This window comes from Eptesicus fuscus, chromosome 5 (assembly GCF_027574615.1).
Source record: "Eptesicus fuscus isolate TK198812 chromosome 5, DD_ASM_mEF_20220401, whole genome shotgun sequence".
NCBI lineage: Eukaryota > Metazoa > Chordata > Mammalia > Chiroptera > Vespertilionidae > Eptesicus > Eptesicus fuscus.
In genome coordinates, this window is record NC_072477.1 from 41,172,368 (window position 1) to 41,190,912 (window position 18,545).

At 39.1% G+C, this 18,545-nt stretch overlaps 2 protein-coding genes across 7 annotated transcripts in view; both read left to right on the forward strand.

Moving 5' to 3' along the window:
* L2HGDH (L-2-hydroxyglutarate dehydrogenase) overlaps positions 1-4,003 on the forward strand; it is a 37,072-nt gene extending 33,069 nt beyond the window's left edge. Inside the window, exon 10 of the mRNA XM_008139074.3 lies at positions 3,498-4,003. Coding sequence (XP_008137296.2) covers positions 3,498-3,693 — 196 coding nt within the window. The 3' untranslated portion in view covers positions 3,694-4,003. The remainder of the gene's footprint in view (positions 1-3,497) is intronic.
* Positions 4,004-11,669: 7,666 nt separating this feature from the next.
* Positions 11,670-18,545, forward strand: part of SOS2 (SOS Ras/Rho guanine nucleotide exchange factor 2) — a 106,004-nt gene continuing 99,128 nt past the window's right edge. For 4 of the 6 annotated variants that reach the window (XM_008139075.3, XM_028141823.2, XM_008139076.3 and 1 more), the window contains exon 1: positions 11,671-12,493. In XM_008139075.3, the coding sequence (XP_008137297.2) occupies positions 12,407-12,493 (87 nt within the window). In that variant the 5' untranslated portion in view covers positions 11,671-12,406. Of the gene's footprint in view, positions 12,494-12,731; positions 12,905-18,545 lie in introns of all 6 variants that reach the window. The other 2 variants (XM_054716085.1, XM_054716084.1) reach the window with 2 other exon arrangements.

The window sequence follows — 18,545 nt, forward strand, 5'->3', positions numbered from 1 at the left end:
GGACATGTTAAGGAATTTTGTCTGTCCTGGTCTTGAGGGAAGGGGGAAAGTAGGGTGGGTAGAATTGTAGAATTTCCTAAAAATCTAGAACCCTGGGCCTCTCCTCACAGCTGTTTGGAGTTTGAATTTATACCACCCAGCTTAATTTAGGAACATTACACTGAGGAACTAATTTAAAAAGTAGGTCCAGACTTGTTCGGATCCTGCTTCAAACTATTTCTTCTTCTCACTCCCTCTCTCACTTTAACCGGGGGGGGGGGGGGGGGGGGGGAGAGAGAGAATGAGAATGAGAGAGAATGAGAGAGGGTCGGGAGGAGGTAGGGAGGGAAGGAAGGAGGGAGAGAGAGAAAATAAGGGTGATTTGACTACAGACTAAATATTGATGATACTAAACAATAATTAATTAATTATTATTATTATTTTTAAAGAATCTTTTAGCCCGGCTGGCGTGGCTCAGTGGATGAACGTCGACCTAGGTGATCATGATTTGATTCCCAGTCAGGGCATATGCCCAGGTTGCGGGCTTGATCCCCATTGTGGGGTGTGCAGGATGCAGCTGATCATTGATTCTCTCTCATTATTGATGTTTCTGTCTCTCCCTCTCCCTCTCCCTTCTTCTCTGAAATCAATAAAAATACATTTTTTAAAAAGAATCTTTTTAAAAGAAATATACATTGTAGTGAAATGATGTGCCATCTGTAATCTGCTTTTAAATAATCCAGTGAAGAGAGGTGGGCAGTGAGTGGAAATATAGATAAAACAAGATTGGCTATGTTGATGATTTATTGAATCTGGGTAATACATACATGGGAGTTCATTATACTGTTCATTCTATTTTTGTACATGTTTAAAAATTCCATTTAAAAAAAGTGTTCCCAGGATGGCAATACCTCTGGAGCACCGGATAGAAGCAAATGTAAAACCTCTGTGGAGGGACAAAACTTCAACCCAACCCCCACAGTTTTCCCCCAGATAAAGTCCTGCTGAACAGAAACTCATCATCGAAAGTTACAAAACACCATAGGTGAGAGTAAGCAGATAGAATAAATACCAGAATAAGACCCCCACAACTTTGAGTAATGGTAATATTAGAAACCATAAAGTAAATATGCTTCAGTGAATTAAAAATAAAAGGAATGGAAAACATGAATAAGAACAAAAACAAAAAAGCAAAACTTAGGCAAATTTGGAAACCAAATAATTAGAATTTCTAGAAATGAAAAATATAGTTCTTAAATTTTAAAATTCAAATGACTAAGTTCGATAACTGGTTAGGCCTTAAGAGAAAATCAGTAAATTAAAATTTGAAGCATTTACTATAGAACAGTGTTGCAAGACAAAGATACATCATGTGGGTAGGTACTAAAGACATCAAGAAGAAAATGAGAAGATTCCAGCCTACATTTCAGAGAAGTTCCAGAGAAATTGAGAATTTCTTTGAAGATTGCCTGAGAATTTTCTGGAGTTGACAAAAAGACAAAATTCAGGATGCACAGTGAGTCTCATCTGAATAAATAAGACTAAATGCAAGAATAGAAATAGATTATATAACTTTCAAGTCAATAACGGAGGAAAAAAGAATATAGAAAACTTAGTAAGTCAAGAAGGAAATGGGAAAATACCAGAAAACCCCCAGTAATACCCCAGTAATATGGTAGAAATCAAACATATCAGTAATTACAGTACATGTAAATTACAGTACATGTAAATACTTAATAGTTTGAGATGGAGATTGGTAGATTGGATTTAAAAAATCCATCTATGTACTATGCAAATGCTTATTAGAAGAAAGATGAGTACTGGGTTCATTTCAGATAAAATACACCATAAGGCAAAAATGATTAGAGGTTAAGAGGATCACCATAAATTTATTGCATATACATAATATGAAGTACAGACAACAAAAACTGACACAACTGTAAGCAGAAAACAACAAATCCACAACTGTGGTGAATGATCTTAGGTTTATTGATAGAAGACATCAAGCAAATAAAATATACATTTGAATAACACTTGATTTAGTGGATTTATAAGACTCCCCACCCCCATTACAGAATACTTGTGTTACAGGAAGCGGGGGGTGGGGTGGGGGGAGAGAAACATCGATGTGAGAGAGACACATTGATTTGTTGCCTCCCGCACATTTCCCCAACGGGGCCGGGCATCAAACCTGCAACCCATGTGCACCATGTGGGCCTGTGCTCTAATAACTTAGCCACACTGGCTAGGGCTGGCCGACTGTATCTTGTGTTCTAAGTGTTGTATCTGATTCTTACTTGGAAATGCTTATGGTTCAAAAAAATCTTGTCCAGATTTCTCTGCCGGCTTCTGTAAGGCAGATTACTTATCTTGTAGAACCTTTCACCCTTGTTATTTTTACTTCTCGAAAATGAATAGTATAGCTTTGTAACTTCAGGCAGGTTACTTAATCACTCTATGTTTCTTCACTGTTAAGTATAAACTGTTACCAGCCTCTCAGAGTTGTTGCAAGGATTAAATGAGAGAATTCTTAACACTGAGTAAGCAATTGGTAAATAATAGCTATTATTATCATTATCTCTCCTCAGCCACGCTGAGGTCTCAGAGGGCAGAGCTCCCATATTGTTCTCGATATCTTACTCAAGTATTTATCTGGGTTGGCCCAGAATCAATAAAAATGTTTATTAATATTATTGTCTGATTTCTTGAGTTTTGGTGGTATGTATAAGGCAGGTATTTTCAAACTGTGTTTTCTTGAGCAGATTCAATGAAGGTGCTTTTGGAGTCTAAAAATATTTTATTCACATTTCATCTGTAAATTTCTAAACTATTTTAAAAACAAAAAATCTAATTTGTAAACTCGTGTTATAAAACAGCGCTTTAGTAGTAAAGCCTCTTACTGGTTTAACATACTATCAAATTAATTCATTTTTGTTCTTATCTTGTTATCTCTTTAATTAATTGAAGGTTAGCCCAATATTGAAGGTTAAACTGTTAAAAATTAAAACAAACTACAAAATAAGAGCTTGCTGCCATTTTCAAATATTTTTCTACATAAATTTTAATAGTGTACTGTTAAAACACAAAAATAGAATTCTGTGGTGGATTTAGGAATGCATTGGCATGCATATCTCCTACTTTTATTGTTTTGTATTAATCAGAAGAGCCTTATTTTAATTTATTGAATTTATAATAAATGCATTTTATACATTTAAATAAAAATATTTATTCTAATTAAATGTGGATCTATCTGCTACTTTGGGAAGAAAAGATATTTATAACTAACCCATTCGTAAATTCACTTGATGAGCGTTTATTGGCACTGTTATGTGGCAGGAATTATGCTCTAGACTGAGGATATAAGTTTACAGGCTATAACTGACAAGCCTATAGGGTTTCCTCATGATTGTGAATTTAGAAGTATAAAGACTTTAATGCTTTCAGAATACCTTGAGACCACTGACTTGTAAAGTGTCCTGTTTCTTCCAGTCAGTTGACTGCTACTCTTGGTTTTGCAGAGGTCCAGCTGGAGTAAGAGCCCAAGCTCTGGATCAAGATGGAAATCTGGTAGACGATTTTGTATTTGATGGAGGAGATGGGGTTATTGGAAATCGCATTCTTCATGTGAGAAATGCACCGTCCCCTGCTGCTACTTCGTCCCTCGCAATTTCTGGAATGATTGCAGATGAAGTAAAACAAAGATTTAAACTGTAAATAATGAAAGGAGCTAGGTACACATTTTAATCTCCACATTCAGCAACATCCACAAGAACGTACTAATTGAATTCTTTAATTTTTTAAAAATGGTTTGAAAGTAGCATTTTTAGTTATCTAATGTAATAACCACTGAATTGTTAAACTGATATAACAGAGAAATAGTTTTTTAAAGTCCATGTTCTTTTACTTAGTGAATAAAGAGGAAAGGTACAGTTGTACCTGTCCTGAATCCTTGACTTTTTTTTGTTGTTGTTAATCCTCATCTGAGGTTATTTTTTCCATTGCTTTTCAGAGAGAGTGGAAGGGAGGAGAGTGGAGGATATATATATATATATATATATATATATATATAGAGAGAGAGAGAGAGAGAGAGAGAGAGAGAGAGAGAGAGAGAGAGAGAGAGACAGACATTGATATGAGAGAGACACATTGATTGGTTGCCTCCCACACTCAACCGGGGATAGAACCTGTAACCCCGGTTCAGTTGCTCTTGACTGGGAATTGAACCCACGACCCTTTGGTGTATGGGCCAATGCTCTAACCACTGAGCAATGCCGACCAGGACTTGACTTTTTTAATTGACCTTGCCCTCACCAACCATAATCTAGAGATTCAGCTCTTTTGGAATTTCTGGGAATGATGGCATAAAAATTTGCTTATCCCCTTAATTTTTTGGCTTTATAGTATCTAAGCTTTTAGTCTCTTGTAGACAAGAAAATATATTATAGGTTACAAACCTTTTAGTTGTTTTTTTAAAATAAAAAGATGATTTCGGAGAGGAAGGTAGAAGGAGAGATAGAAACATCAATGATGAGAGAGAATCATTGATCAGCTGCCTCCTGCATGCCCCCTACTGGTGATCGAGCCCGCAACCCAGGCATGTGCCCTTAAACGGAATTGAACCAGGGACCCTTCAGTCTGCATGCCAATGCTGTATCCACTGAGCCAAACCAGTTAGGGCCAGACCTTTTAATTTTAAAGTCAGAGAAAAACTCACATTTAGAGCAACAATATTTGTATTTGGGAATTCTTGATTTAAAATATACATGAAATTTCATATTTTTAAGTAGTTTGAGTAAGATTCTATTGAGCTGTAGTATTTTCAGAGAAATGCAAAGGGTTTTTTATTCCCAGCTCTTTATAACTGACTTGGTGTGGTGTCATCACTAAATCTAAACAGCAGTACACTATGAATGATTGTTGCCAACTTATCAGTTTTCTCTGGTTGAGAAACTAAAAGAACATAGAACTGATAGGTTTTTATGAGAGCAGTTTTAGAATCCTGGCACTGATATACAGAACTCTGTAATTTAAAAATTATTTACCTCTTATCTCTGCTCTTGAGTTACACCAAGGTTCTCAGATGTTGGCCGAGATCACTAGTGATTCATGCCGACTTGGTTTTTCAGGGATCCTATTTCTTCATTTTTAGAAAATATCTAACTTTGAGGCATTCACTTTTGTAAACCGCAAAGGTGCCTTACATTTATGTGTGCTTCATGAGTATTTTAAATTGTTGGCCAGTGCCATAGTGTATATAATATGCTGCATATAGGTGTGTGGTATCTATTGAAAGGATTCTTGTAATTTAGAAAGTTGGAAAACAGAAATATAAATGAGGCAGCCTACTGCTTGGGGGGGAAACTTTTATTATAGAACAACCATTTAGGTGAGATATTTTCATCCTTTCCCTTACATGTACTCTCTCAGGATTAATCATGCCCTCTTTGTTTTTTCTTTTATCACTCCAAAGATGTGTAATGGGTGAGTTAGAAGTATGTACATTTTGGTTGATAGAAAAAGCTTTTTTGGTTTTTTTTTCCTTTCCACTTCAAGCCTCTGTGATTACATTGATTGAACTACCTCATCCATTAATTTGAAAACCTACACACCGTCTGCTCATGTTCAAGAAGTAACACATCCAGGAAAAATAGACTAGGCAATTATTCAAAACTTGGAGTAAGCGTATTTAAAACATTCAGAAACCATTCACAGAAGAGACAAGCCCTAATGGTTCTTCATAACAACTGACTCCTCCAAGAAATGTAGCACACAGGATATGTTTTTCTGTTCCCTAACAAGACTGTTAAGAAATGGGAAATATTACAATTCTCTATTTCATCAACAGTAAGATTGCATGTGCACGAAGCTGTGAAAAACTGAAATTACAAAAATAACTGCCCTAATTAAAGCAACCCTCATTCCACATAGGTCTGTACTAACCTCCTGAAAATACAAGTGAAAAAGTTATTGAAAGTGTTTTGAATGTGTAGATTATTCTGTTTGTAAAACATAAGTTATTGATGTCATTAGGATTTTGTTTTGTAATACGAATGTAATATTTAAAAGTTTTGTGTATTTCTGAGAAGAAAATGTATATTAATATTAAAAAATATTTTAATGAGCCTTGGTGTTGCGAACATAATTTTTAGTTTCATTTATTTGAGACTCTGATTCAAATAAATGTTTTGTTTGTAGAATTTAAACTGTCAAAGCTCTAGATAGTATCCAGTCTTTTAAAAATGCATAAAAACCTTCTGTATCTATGTGTAATCTAGAAATGAGGTAGAGTAGTTTATATTTTGGGTAAAACGTGGAACACTTCCCAACTTACAAAAATGGCTTTCTATCTGATAGTGGTGCCAATATCTGGCTGACCTCAGTGTCCTCTTTATACCCCGGAGCACCAGGGGGCATTATTTCTGTTTCATAGCAGAATATCTATAGCCTATAAACACACAGTGCTTTCCAGGGGGTGGGGGCAGAGGGAAGGGAGTTCAAATCAATCTTTAGGAAATTTATTAAAGGGTATATAGTTCTTGGGAAGACATGTTTGGTATGTTGTGTCTTACAGGGGGTCGGGCTCCTGGACAGGAGCCTCTCATTAAAGGGCAAATGATATGAGTACCTGCTCCAACTTCTTTCCGGCAGGTGGACTGTAAGAGAGCCAAAGTTAGCTACAGCAAAGAACCGTGAAAGTGAGTGACAATGACATTTATTGTTTCCTGTGGTGTTGCTTTGGTTTGCTACTGACTGGCAGCACTTGTAGCTTTAAATAAATTGAGGAAGAGAGAGTACATGGGAGAAAGATTGAGTAAGTCCTTTGCGAAAATGTTTTCAGTGGGAAAATAGTCGTGGTAAAATTTGAACTGCCTTGTAAAATCTGAGATATGCTTGGGTTATTCAAGTTGTCTCCCAAAAGCCATTCTAAACTTTAAAAAGGCATAATTACTATTAAATTACTGCTATGATAGCATTTTAATTGTAACTCCAATTTATAATTGAGCTTTTTGTTATATATGCAAAGGGCCTCCCCCTTACAGTATCAGTATGTTTAATAGTTGCATTTTTTAAATCCTCACCCGAGGATATATTTTATTGATTGAGAGAGAGAGAGAGAGAGAGAGAGAGAAACATTGGTCGGTCACCTCTCGTATAATCCCTGACCAGGGATCGAACCTGCAATCTAAGTAATGTGCCCTGACCAGGAATCGAACCTGTAACCTTTTGGTGTATGTGATGATGCTCCAACCGAGTCACCCAGCCAGGGCAATAGTTGCATTTTTTAACACTTGAAGCAGATGCTTATAATGAGGTTGGAAAATTTTCATTTAAAAATGGCTTTTAAATAATGTTTTGAATAAGTACAACATTCATGTGGTTGAAAAGTCACAACAAAGTTCACAGTGAAAAGTCGTCTCTCTGCCAGCCACCCGGTCCCATCCCTGAGGCAACAAGAATTGTCACTATCTTGTGCAGCTTTGCAGAGATATTTATATATAATAAAATAGATTGCCTTCATTTTTTTTGACATAAGTAGTAACATACTCTGAATACTGTATTATACATCTTGCTCTTTTCGCTTTGTAGTGTACCTTTGAGAATGTTCAAGTGGCCTGATCACAGTAACCTGGTTCTTTTAAAATGACTTTATAGGTTCCATCTGTGGATTTACTATTTTTTGTTGAACTAGTCCCTTATGTTTACTGATGATTTTTTAAAAATTATCTTTATTGTTGAAAGGATTACAGATGTTCCCTTTTCCCCCATCCATTAATTCCCTCCACCCCACTCCTGCCCCCTCCCCATCTCTTCACTGCACCATTGTCTGTGTCCATGGGTTATGCATGTATGTATGTAAGTTCTTTGATTAAACTATTCCCGCCTTCCCCCTTCCCTCTGAAATATATCAGTCTGTTGCATGCTTCTGTGTCTCTGGTTCTGTTTTGCTTGTCAGTCTATTTTCTTCATTAGATTCCACATAAAAGTGAGATCATGTGATACTTGTCTTTCTCTGTCTACTTATTTCATTTAGCATAGAACTCTCCAGGTCCCTACATGCTGTCTGAAAGAGTAAGGGATTCTTTCTTTTTATAACTGCATAGTATTCCATTGGGTATATGTACCAGGTTTGTTTTGTTTTGTTTTATTTTGTTTTGTTTTTTTATCCATTCATCTACTGATGGGCACTTGGGCTGTTTCCAGATCTTGGATATTGAAAATAACACTGCTATGAACATAGGGGTACATATACTCTTTCTGATTGGTATTTCAGGCTTCTTAGGATATATTCCTAGAAGTGGGATCATTAGGTCAAATGGCAGTTCCATTTTTCATTTTTTGAGGAAACTGTTTTCCATAGCGGTTGCACCAGTTTGCATTCCCACCCACAATATTCAAGGGTTGCTTTTTCTCCACATCCTCGCCAGCACTTGTTATTTGTTGATGTATTAATGATAGCCTTTATGACAGGTGTGAGGTGATATCTCATTGTGGTTTTAATTTGCATCTCTCAGATGATTAGTGACATTGAGCATTTTTTCATATGTCTCTTGGCCATTTGTATGTCCTCGTTAAAGAAATGTCTATTCAGGTCTTTTGCCCATTTTTTTTTTATTAGATTGTTTGTCTTCTTTTTGTTGAGTTGTGTAAGTACTTTAAATATTTGGAAAATTAACCCATTAGATGTGTCATTGGCAAATATGTTCTCCCATATTTTAGTGGGTTCCCTTTTCATTTTAATGCTCGTTTCCTTTACTATGCAGAAGCTTTTTAGTTTGTGGGGTTTTTTTCCATTTGTTTCTCTTGCCCTCGGTGATGTATCTGTGAAAATTCTGCTGCATGAGATGTCTGAAATTTTGCTGCCTACTTTTTCTTCTAGGATTTTTATGGTTTCATGACTTACTTTTAAGTCTTTAATCCCTTTTGAGTTTATTCTTGTGTATGGTGTAAGTTGGTTGTCTAGTTTCATTTTTTTACATGTACCTGTCCAATTTTCCCAACGTCTTTACACCATTCTATACTGTTGCAGCCATTGTCACATATTAATTGAGAATAATGGCTTGGGTCAATTTCTGGGTTCTCTGTTCTGTTCCATTGGTCTATATGCCTGTTCTTGTGCCAGTACCAGGCTGTTTTGATTACAGTGTCTTTGTAGTGTAACTTGATATCCAGTAGTGTGATCACTCCAACTTTGTTCTTCTTTCCTTACTGATGATTATTTGAATTGTTTATTTCTAGGATGTTACTGTTTTGTTTTTGCTATGACAATACTGCAATGAATAACCTTATACTAAGGCATTTCACATTTGAGCAACAATACCTATAGGATAGACACATGCCTAGAATTTGCTGGGTCAAAGGGTATGTGCCTTTACAACTTCCATAGATATTGTTGAGTTGTCCTTGATGGAAGTTGAACCAGTTTACACTTTCACCAATAATATATGAGTACCTGATTTCCCATACTCTGACCAACATAGTGTGTACTTAAACATTTTGATTTGTGCTATTCAAAGAGATAAAAATGATAACAGTATAATTAAAATTTGCATTTTTCACAATATGAGTAAATTTAAGCATCTTTAATGTGTTTGAGACATTTATATTTTCTTACCTGTAAGCTGTCTTTTCATATCCTTCATCCTTTTTTTTTTTTTCCTGAGTTTTAGTCTTTAATTTATAGGGACTCTTTCAGATATTAGGGAAATTAACTCTTTAGGAAATGAGTTGCAGATATTTTTTTCTAACTTGTCATTTGCCTTTTGGCCCAGCTTGAGCGTTGTTGTTTTTGTAATACATTTAAAAATAGAATGTATCAATCTTCTAGATTTTTATATCATAGTAGAAAGGTCTTTTGTACTCAGACATTATAAACAAATTACTCTATAGTTTAATTTTTCACATTGAAATCTTTGACACACCTGGAATTTATCCTAGTGTAGAGTGTGCAGATATGGATTCAACATTGTTTTCTAGATGGCCCATTTGTCTGGTTGGGAAACTTTTTACCGGTGTCATTCTCATTCTTGGATTATCCTCCACACACACGTGGATCACATTCTGTTTGCCTCGCCCAGAGATCGCAACTGAGATGCCTGTGGAGACTAGGCAGGTTACATAAAAGGTGAAGAGTGCCAGGTGGGGAGTATAGCCAACTGGAAGGAGGATGGCATACTTTTCTAAAGAGGGCAGCCACTACTCACTGCCTGCTGATTATTCCCTTGCAGGAATGCAGCAGGGCCCGGTGTTGCCAGATCTTTATCAAAAGAAGCTGAAAATCCAGGTATACAAAACCTCCTGATTTTTAAAATGTTAACAACAGCCCTGAGAATTTAAATATAGCCTTGGCTGAACAAAATGTGTCTTCAAGCCAGATTTGGCCTAGAGAAGGCTTCCAATATTCTTGGCCAAGAATGGAACTTCCAACAACAACTTTACTCTCCTAAAAGAAAATACAATCACAGTCTAGTAGTTTGCTTAATAGTTATGGCTGGAGTTCAGGAAGAGGAGGAAAAAAGCAAAGACACTTTATGTAAGCCAAAGTCTTTGCCCTCACTGATAGAAAGATTACTTGGAGAAATACACGCATTTCACTTTTATCCCCAGGACATGGGAATGTAGATGTCACCATTTATTAGAAGACATAGATGATTCAATGGATACTTGGATTAGGAAAAAAATCTTGTAAATTTTCCAACCCTGCCATTCTGATCTTGCCAGAATGACAAAATGTTTGGTTTGTGTTTTGGGGGAGGTTAATCACTCAGCTACTGATCCTGGAACTAAACTGTGGCAGGCATTTTTTGCACCGTTCTCCCTTTCCCTTCCTTGCTGCTGGTAGCTGGGAACAATCTATTACAATCCATACACTCAGCATCTATAGTGGAATGAAATGTATGCTAATGATAAAATTTCCAGAGTCAGCCTCTTCAACTCAGGAAAGCTATCTATGGTCGGGGGATCTTTTCTGGGTTGCTATTGAGTATGACTGGGCCACAGGGCCAGATCCAGGTTTCGTGGGACTTGATGCCTACACAATTTGGAGGACATCATTAAGAAAACAATTCAAAAAATATATTTGTAAAGTTTTACAAGAACGATGATTTTGTGAACACATCACAAAATCTGTGCAAGGGAAGGACCTTTAAGAATGTAACGAAGCCCTAACCGGTTTGGCTCAGTGGATAGAGCCTCGGTCTGCGGACTGAAGGGTCCCAGGTTCAATTCCGGTCAAGGGCGTGTACCTTGGTTTCGGGCACATCCCCAGTGGGGGGTGTGCAGGAGGCAGCTGATGGATGTTTCTAACTCTCTATCCCTCTCCCCTTCTCTCTGTAAACAAATCAATAAAATATATATTTTAAAAAAGAATGTAATGAAGTTCAAGCTTCATTAATGTCACTGTCATCTGCCTTTTCTGACCCTACTGTACGCGAAGGGCTGCCCACGCCTCCCCTCCTTCAGTCTCCAAAGCACCCCTCTACGATACGTAAAACATAAACACGTTACATGTCTCTTCTCTCCACATCCCCCTACTGCTTCCCACGACCGAGGTCCTGGGAAGTCCCGTGTTAGTGTTGCCGCTGGAAGGCCTAGCGGAGGGAGAGTCCGTGTAAAACGCAGGAAGTTGGGAAGTGTGTCGGGAACAGGCTCCGGGCAGGTCCGGGGGAGAGGCGGACTCCCGTGGCCGCCTCGCGCCTACGCGCCCTCGCGCCCCCGCGCCGGGCCGGCGCCGCTGCCCCCGCGGCGCGCATGCTCCGTGTTGCGCTCGGCGACCGGGTAGTGAGCGCGGGGCCCAGGGGGCGGGCCGAGCCGCCGCCGCTGCGGGCCCGAGTAGGCGGCCTTGGGGCGCTGTGGCGGCTGCGGAGGCGGTGGCGGCGGCCGGCCCTGGGTGCGCCCGAGTGCGGTTCGCTCCTCCGACGCACACGCCGGGCGGTCCCCAGGGCCCTCCGGAGGTGACTCGGGCGGGCCGGCCCCTGAGAGGCGGGGGTGAGGCGATGAGGAGGAGAGCCACCGCCGCCCGTCTCCGCCCGCCGCAGCCGTAGCGGAGCCGGGGTGGGGGTGAGGCCAGCGGACCCCCGCCGGACCGCGGACCCAGACAAAGGAGGAGGACCCGCCCGAGGCCGGGCAGCGCTGCTGGAGAGGAGGCCGCCGCCTCGGTCGCAGCCGGGGTCTCCCGGGCTCCCGGGCCTGCGCGCTTCCTCTGTGGACGCTGCGCGAGGCCAGGCCACCCGGGCGGGGAAGCCGCCCCCGAGCCCCCGCCCGCCCGCCGGCGCCGCCTCCCAGCCGCCTCGGCCGTAGCTGCGGCCCAGGCGGGAGGCGGCGGCGCCTGGCGAGGCGAGGCGGCCCCGCGCCCTGCCTGTCAGGCCACCGGCCCGGCCCGGCCTGGCCCGCGGGCTGCCCCCGATGCGGAGGCGCTGCCGCCGGGGCCATGCAGCAGGCGCCGCAGCCCTACGAGTTCTTCAGCGAAGAGAACAGCCCGAAATGGCGGGGACTGTTGGTCTCGGCCCTGCGGAAGGTCAGTGCTGGTGCCCGGGCGGCCGCGGGCTGAGGGAGGTGCGGGCGGCCGCGGCCCCTCCGAGGTTCTAACGGGGAGCTCGCGACATCCCAGGTCCCCGGCCCGCGGGCCGAGCCGTGTCTCTCTGGCTGGCGACAGGAGCGCTCCTCGTGGCCTGTTGCATCCAAAAGGACGTTTTCTCAAGTTTTTTTGTTTGTTTGTTTGTTTTTGTTGTTAATTTTTTGGCTGGGCCCGGAAGGAAGGTTTTGTTATGATCTTAATACTGGATTTCTGTTGCAGTCATTTCGTCAGGCAACTTCCGCCGTTGACCAATTTGTTGTCCTCGGGCTGGATTCGGCAAGAGAAAGTCCCGCTGGTGTTGAGACAGTTTCTAAAACAAAAGCACATTTTCAGGCCCGGCGATGCGTTTCAGTCGAGTTCCTGGGAGGTGTTCCCCTGGTTAAAGGGCGTCTGCTCACTTGAGGGGCAGTACTTCTGTGTGTGACATGAATGTGTTGGACGTGTGTGAAATGTCAGTGAGCCATGCTCTTCCATTTACAAGAGGTAACTTTAAAGTGCCTCTCCACTTCCTGAAAGTCCTTGTGTACAAGAGATTCCCCCTATAAATTTTGGTCAGTTTCTATACGAGGTGCCATTTAGAACTTGGAATCATTTTAAGAGAATAAAAAAGATGTAACTAATTTTCTTTTTTTAAATCCATCTTTTGAGTTTGGGTGCATCGCTAGGGTGCATCTCCCCTGAAGATGCTGTCGTCTTCCTCTGTGAATTCAGGTAATCAATCATACTGTCATGTTTATAATAAAGTCAAATTTGTGAAGACAAATTTAAAGACTGAGTGCAGGATAAGATATCATGCCTACCGAACATGGACTTTCCATGCCATCAATGCAAACTTAGTTCCTTCTGCCATTTGTACAAAATAACAAAAGTACATTATAAAGTAATAAAGAAAATAAACATTAAAAGACTGCACTTGAAAACTAAAATTTTACTAGTATACATTAAATTTCTATAAATGAAAGGAAGTAGTACATATTAAAGGTAAAAACATTGTCCTCATGCATTCAGAGTTTCACATTTTCCATTCTTTTCATAATTCTTCCAGGGAGATATATTGCCTCTTTGGGCCAAGTCATGTCTTTTTAAAGAACTTGGTGGAAGTGACTAGGGGCAGGCAGCTAGACAATTATCATTTTACTGGTATACTAGGTATTAAAGTATTAAATTGACCTTTCTTCTATGGGCAGCCCTATTCTAAAAGGAGAGGGAAAGAAATGGAACGTGTGCTGAGTGGTGATAATGAACTTGTGCCTGAGTTAAGAGCAAAGAAAAATGTTTAGATAATAATTGACCCTTCAACCACACAGAAGTGTGAATGGAGTCTGTATTGTTGGCAGTGTGATGCAGTTATCTATCTACTAGTATTTTCTGTTAGCAAATAGTATATGAGTATGTGTTGCATAACTTATTTAATAGGTAGTTTTGACCCTGATAATCCTTCATGCACAGATACAAATTGATTTCTTCAGGTTATGCTTGAAGCAAAGCCAGGACTACTATCCATTGTTTTGAGACTATTATTTTGCACTTACATGTTATGTTTGTTTTCCTGGAACTCATGTGCTTTGTAGATCTGTATTGTCTTATTCCACAGTTCTTGTATATCCTTTGCTTATGGAATAAATACATCTAAGAAAATTTGGTCTTTTGAGATAAACTCAAAAACCAATTTCTATTTAATTTATTGTTTTCCTGTTATACAATTGGGGTATATTTTCACAGAAGACCCCTTTTTTATATTTTTAGAAAATTTTTGGTGTTAGTAATTTGGATTATGTCTAGTTTTGCGGTGTTTAGGTATTTGTGATACAGCAACATGTAAGTTTATAATTCCGCTAAGGGTTTCTTTCCAGGATGTGTTAAATTCTGGTATATACCTGACACCCATGTCTTTGCACAATGAGAATTCCTGCCATTTCTGGAGAGGTTCTGTTTTCACATTCAAAGCATCTGGAACTTGGCTTCCTTCCGCCAGCTGACCAGATAGTTACAAAGACTACTACCATTATTAGTAGAAGCAGCAATAGACTAATAGGATTTTCTCTTCCAGTTGGTGTTGCTATTGAACATGTGGTGTTCTCTACCTTTGTTTAACATTTGTTGAACACATTTTAGGTACTTGGCACCATACTGGATTCTAAGAATGCAAAGATGAGTAAAAGAAAGGCCCTGCTCAAAAAGTGCTTACCATCTAGGCTGAAATTCTAAACTTTGAGGTTTTGGTTTATATAAATGAGAGCAATTAGGAGCTCAGAGTTCTGTAAGGAATGTCTGTATATGCATATGAAAGAAGCAATGTAGTTTTAATTGGCTCTATCAGGGTAGTCCACCTGGGCATCTTGGTGGAAGCTTTAAAACTGTTACAGTGTAATTTTCAGAGAGATAAAAATCATAATACCAAATAGAGTGGGACAAAAGTAGGTTTACAGTTGTTTGTAGTATTATTTTTCATCCGAACAACTGTAAACCTACCTTTGCCCCCCCTGGATAAATGTCGATGATTTGGGTTCAACTCATGACTTAATGAGGAAACTCATAAGATGTTAAAGCCACTTAATATGAAAACTTATGGAAGTGAGTATTTATAGGCAATTTAATAAAGGAATGTTAAGATAAGATTGTTGGTTTAAATACAAAATTAGTTAATGTCCTACAACAAGCATGTCAAACTCAAAGGTTAACACGGGCCAAATAAACAAGGTTTAAGTTTATGTGGGCTGCAAAAAAACAAGCTTCAATTTTCATAGAAACGTAGGTTTATTTCGATAGAGACATGCTAAATACAAAGGGCTGAAATAAATGAGTCATCGTTAACATAAAATAATAGAACATTTTAATAAAAATTAATATTTTTCTTGAACATTAACTTACCAGACACTGAATAACTGCACAAATTAATAAGTGTAATGCAAATAAACCTATTTTTCTTGTTCTCTGAAAGTCATATGTTTCCTTTGTGCACACCAAACAAGTCACCAAGACTAATGACGTGGCAATGGGCTGCTAAAATACTCGCTGCTAGTATTAGTGGAGAGAAATGGTGCACCGATGCGTAAGGGGAATGAATGCAACATGATTATAGTAATCAGTCATTAGCGAATGCTGTAGTTCGTTATTAATAATTATGTATAACAGGATATTGTAAAAATTAAGTTACGAAATTTTTATTATAATGTTTCTTACATACCGTTACATTGTCTGGGCCACAAAAATATTCGTTGTGGGCCGCATGCGGCCCATGGACCGCAAGTTTGACATGCTTGTCCTACAAGAATATAAACAGTAAATTTTGGGTTATCTTTTCTACTGATTAGAATTTGCATCTGTGACAGATAAAAAGCTCTAAATTAATCTTATATATTGGTAATAGCCCAGTCAATAGAGAGCAATCAACAGCACTGCACTGAAGAACACCTAGGAATCTCTTTTGCTTATTTTCAAATTTTGGCTAATTTTTGTGAAAAAAAAATATGTGCATACACACACACACACACACACACACACACACACACACTAGAGGCCCAGTGCTCGGATTCGTGCACTGGTGGAGTCCCTCAGCCTGGCCTGCGTCCTTTCGCAATCTGGGACCCCTCGGGGGATGTCAGAGAGTCAGTTTTGGCCCGATCCCCATGAATTGTCAGACACTTAACATATTAGCCTTATATATATATAGATATATATATATATATAGATATATATATATATATGTATAGATATCTATTTGGCAAAGTCACCATTGTTGACTTTGAAAATGCAATGGATTTTTTTAAACCAACATTAAATATTCATTTCACTATGTAGAAATATGAACATTGATGGAAAAATAATGTTGGAAATAGGAATGTGTTGTTCTTTAACTTTTTGTTAAATATATTTAAATACATACAGAACTACAAAGGGTAAAGCAGAGCAAAATGATACTACTAATGGGTAATACATGCATTGTTAACATTACTGCTAAATTATGTATCTTACCTAAAAGAGCCAGAAACATAAATGCCTTCACCACTATTCCCCAAGAACATTGAAGCTATCATATTACTTGGGGGCGGGGAAATGAGCGTGGGATATATTTGTAAATGCAGTTTATTACCTGTGTCTTAGAAATGCCTTTGGTACTTTGTGCATGTGCTGTTTGATTGTATGCTGAGAAATGTTAGTGTAAGCATTCTACATATGGGAAACATGCCTTAATGTCATTTTTTAAATAATCCTCACCCGAGGATATATTTTTATTGAGAAGGAGAAAGAAACATTGATATGAGGGAGAAATATTGATCCATTGCCTCTGGTACGCGCCCTGACTGAGGATTGAACCCGAAACCTAGGTATGTTCCCTGACTGGGAATCGAACCTGCAACCTTTTGGTGTATGGGACGATGTTCCAACCAACCGAGACACATGGCCAAGGACTTAATGTCATTTTATCAGGTTTTTTAGTCCCTGATATTTCCCTTGTGCATGTCTTTTCCGTAAGGTGTTCCTCTGCAGGCTAGCTATGGCAAAGAAGTTATCTATTGTCCTACTTTCCGTAGTTACAGATATAGAGAGCTAAAAAGAATTGGTTGAATTACTTTGTTCCCAAGACTAATTTGATTCAGGTTAAATATCGAATCATTAATTTGCTCTTAAATATCTAAGATTTAAGTAGTGTGAGAAAATGTCTGAGTTAATTAATAGCAGGTAAGGAAAAACATTCAGAAATGTTTTTGTGAAACCTGAAAGATTCTAGTGCTATATATTGAGTGCCTCCTGTGTGCCAGGCACTCTTCTTTTTGGTTGTTGTTAATTCTCACCCCAGGATATTTTTTTCCATTGATTTTTAGAAAGAGTGGAAGAGAGGGAGGGGGGGAGAGGGAGAGAGAGAGAGACATCAGCGTGAAAGACACCTGGGTTGGTTGCCTCCCTCACTGCCCTGGCCAAGGTCAGGAATCAAACCTGCAACCCAGATGCATGCCCTTGACCCAGAATCGAACCCTCCACCCTTTAGCGCGCTGGTGGTCGACACTCTATAATCACTCAACTACCCTGGCCAGTGTCCAGGCACTATTCTTGATACTGAGGTTGTAGCACAACCCCTGCTCTAAAAAAACTTTCCTTCTAAATGGCTGTGGCAGAGAGGACTGAGAGACAAAAAGGAAGAAGTAAATAATTATCTGAAAGATCAACAGGAATTAACAAAACAAAGGAAAGGGGGCAAGAAAGGTTTGTGGCCTAGAGAAGGGTAGGAACCTGACTTGTTTTAAAGAAGGAAGGAGATGAAGCTAGTTGGGAAACTTTGGGAAGACAAGGTTAAGGAAGTCCTATAGGGTTATTTATATAACAAAGTAATCAGATTAACTTGATCAAAATTGCTTTTTGAAAATATCACTCCAGTTGAAAGCTAGAAACTAATAGGAGATCCTATGATTTTTGTGGCTTGTTCTGAATTTCCTAAAGCCACTGAATATAACAGTAGAACTCCAGGGAGTCATTTGGAATTATTCCAAACTAAGGATTGACCCAAAATGACCCAAGTGGTTCAAGCCAGAACTGGATGAGCATTGGGGATGCATTTTAACTTACTGCATTTAGCTCCCTGTCAGGCATGATTTAGTAGTCTTCTAATTTCAATTTAAGTTTGGTATGATATATTTGCAACAAAACTATTCCATTAAAGTGTTTTATGCTGAGTACGCAAAGCATTACCTGTGTTACCACTTGACATAAATCAAGTATGTCTTTTATATGGCCTCTCTTTCAAGGGAACAGTAGTTTGATTATAGCCTCTGTTAGTCTGCATATTTGAATCAGGAAGGAATTTTAATGGAACTAATGGATTTAGCATTATCTCATGTAGTCTAGTCATGTTAAAAATTAACAACCTAAAATTCTTCTCTTATATAAAACATATGATAGTTAAGTAGAAAAGTTTTGAAATATATAATGTTCCACACTTCACATTTTAATGTGTAGAGGTAAAGTAACAGAATGAAAATAATATCAGGATTTA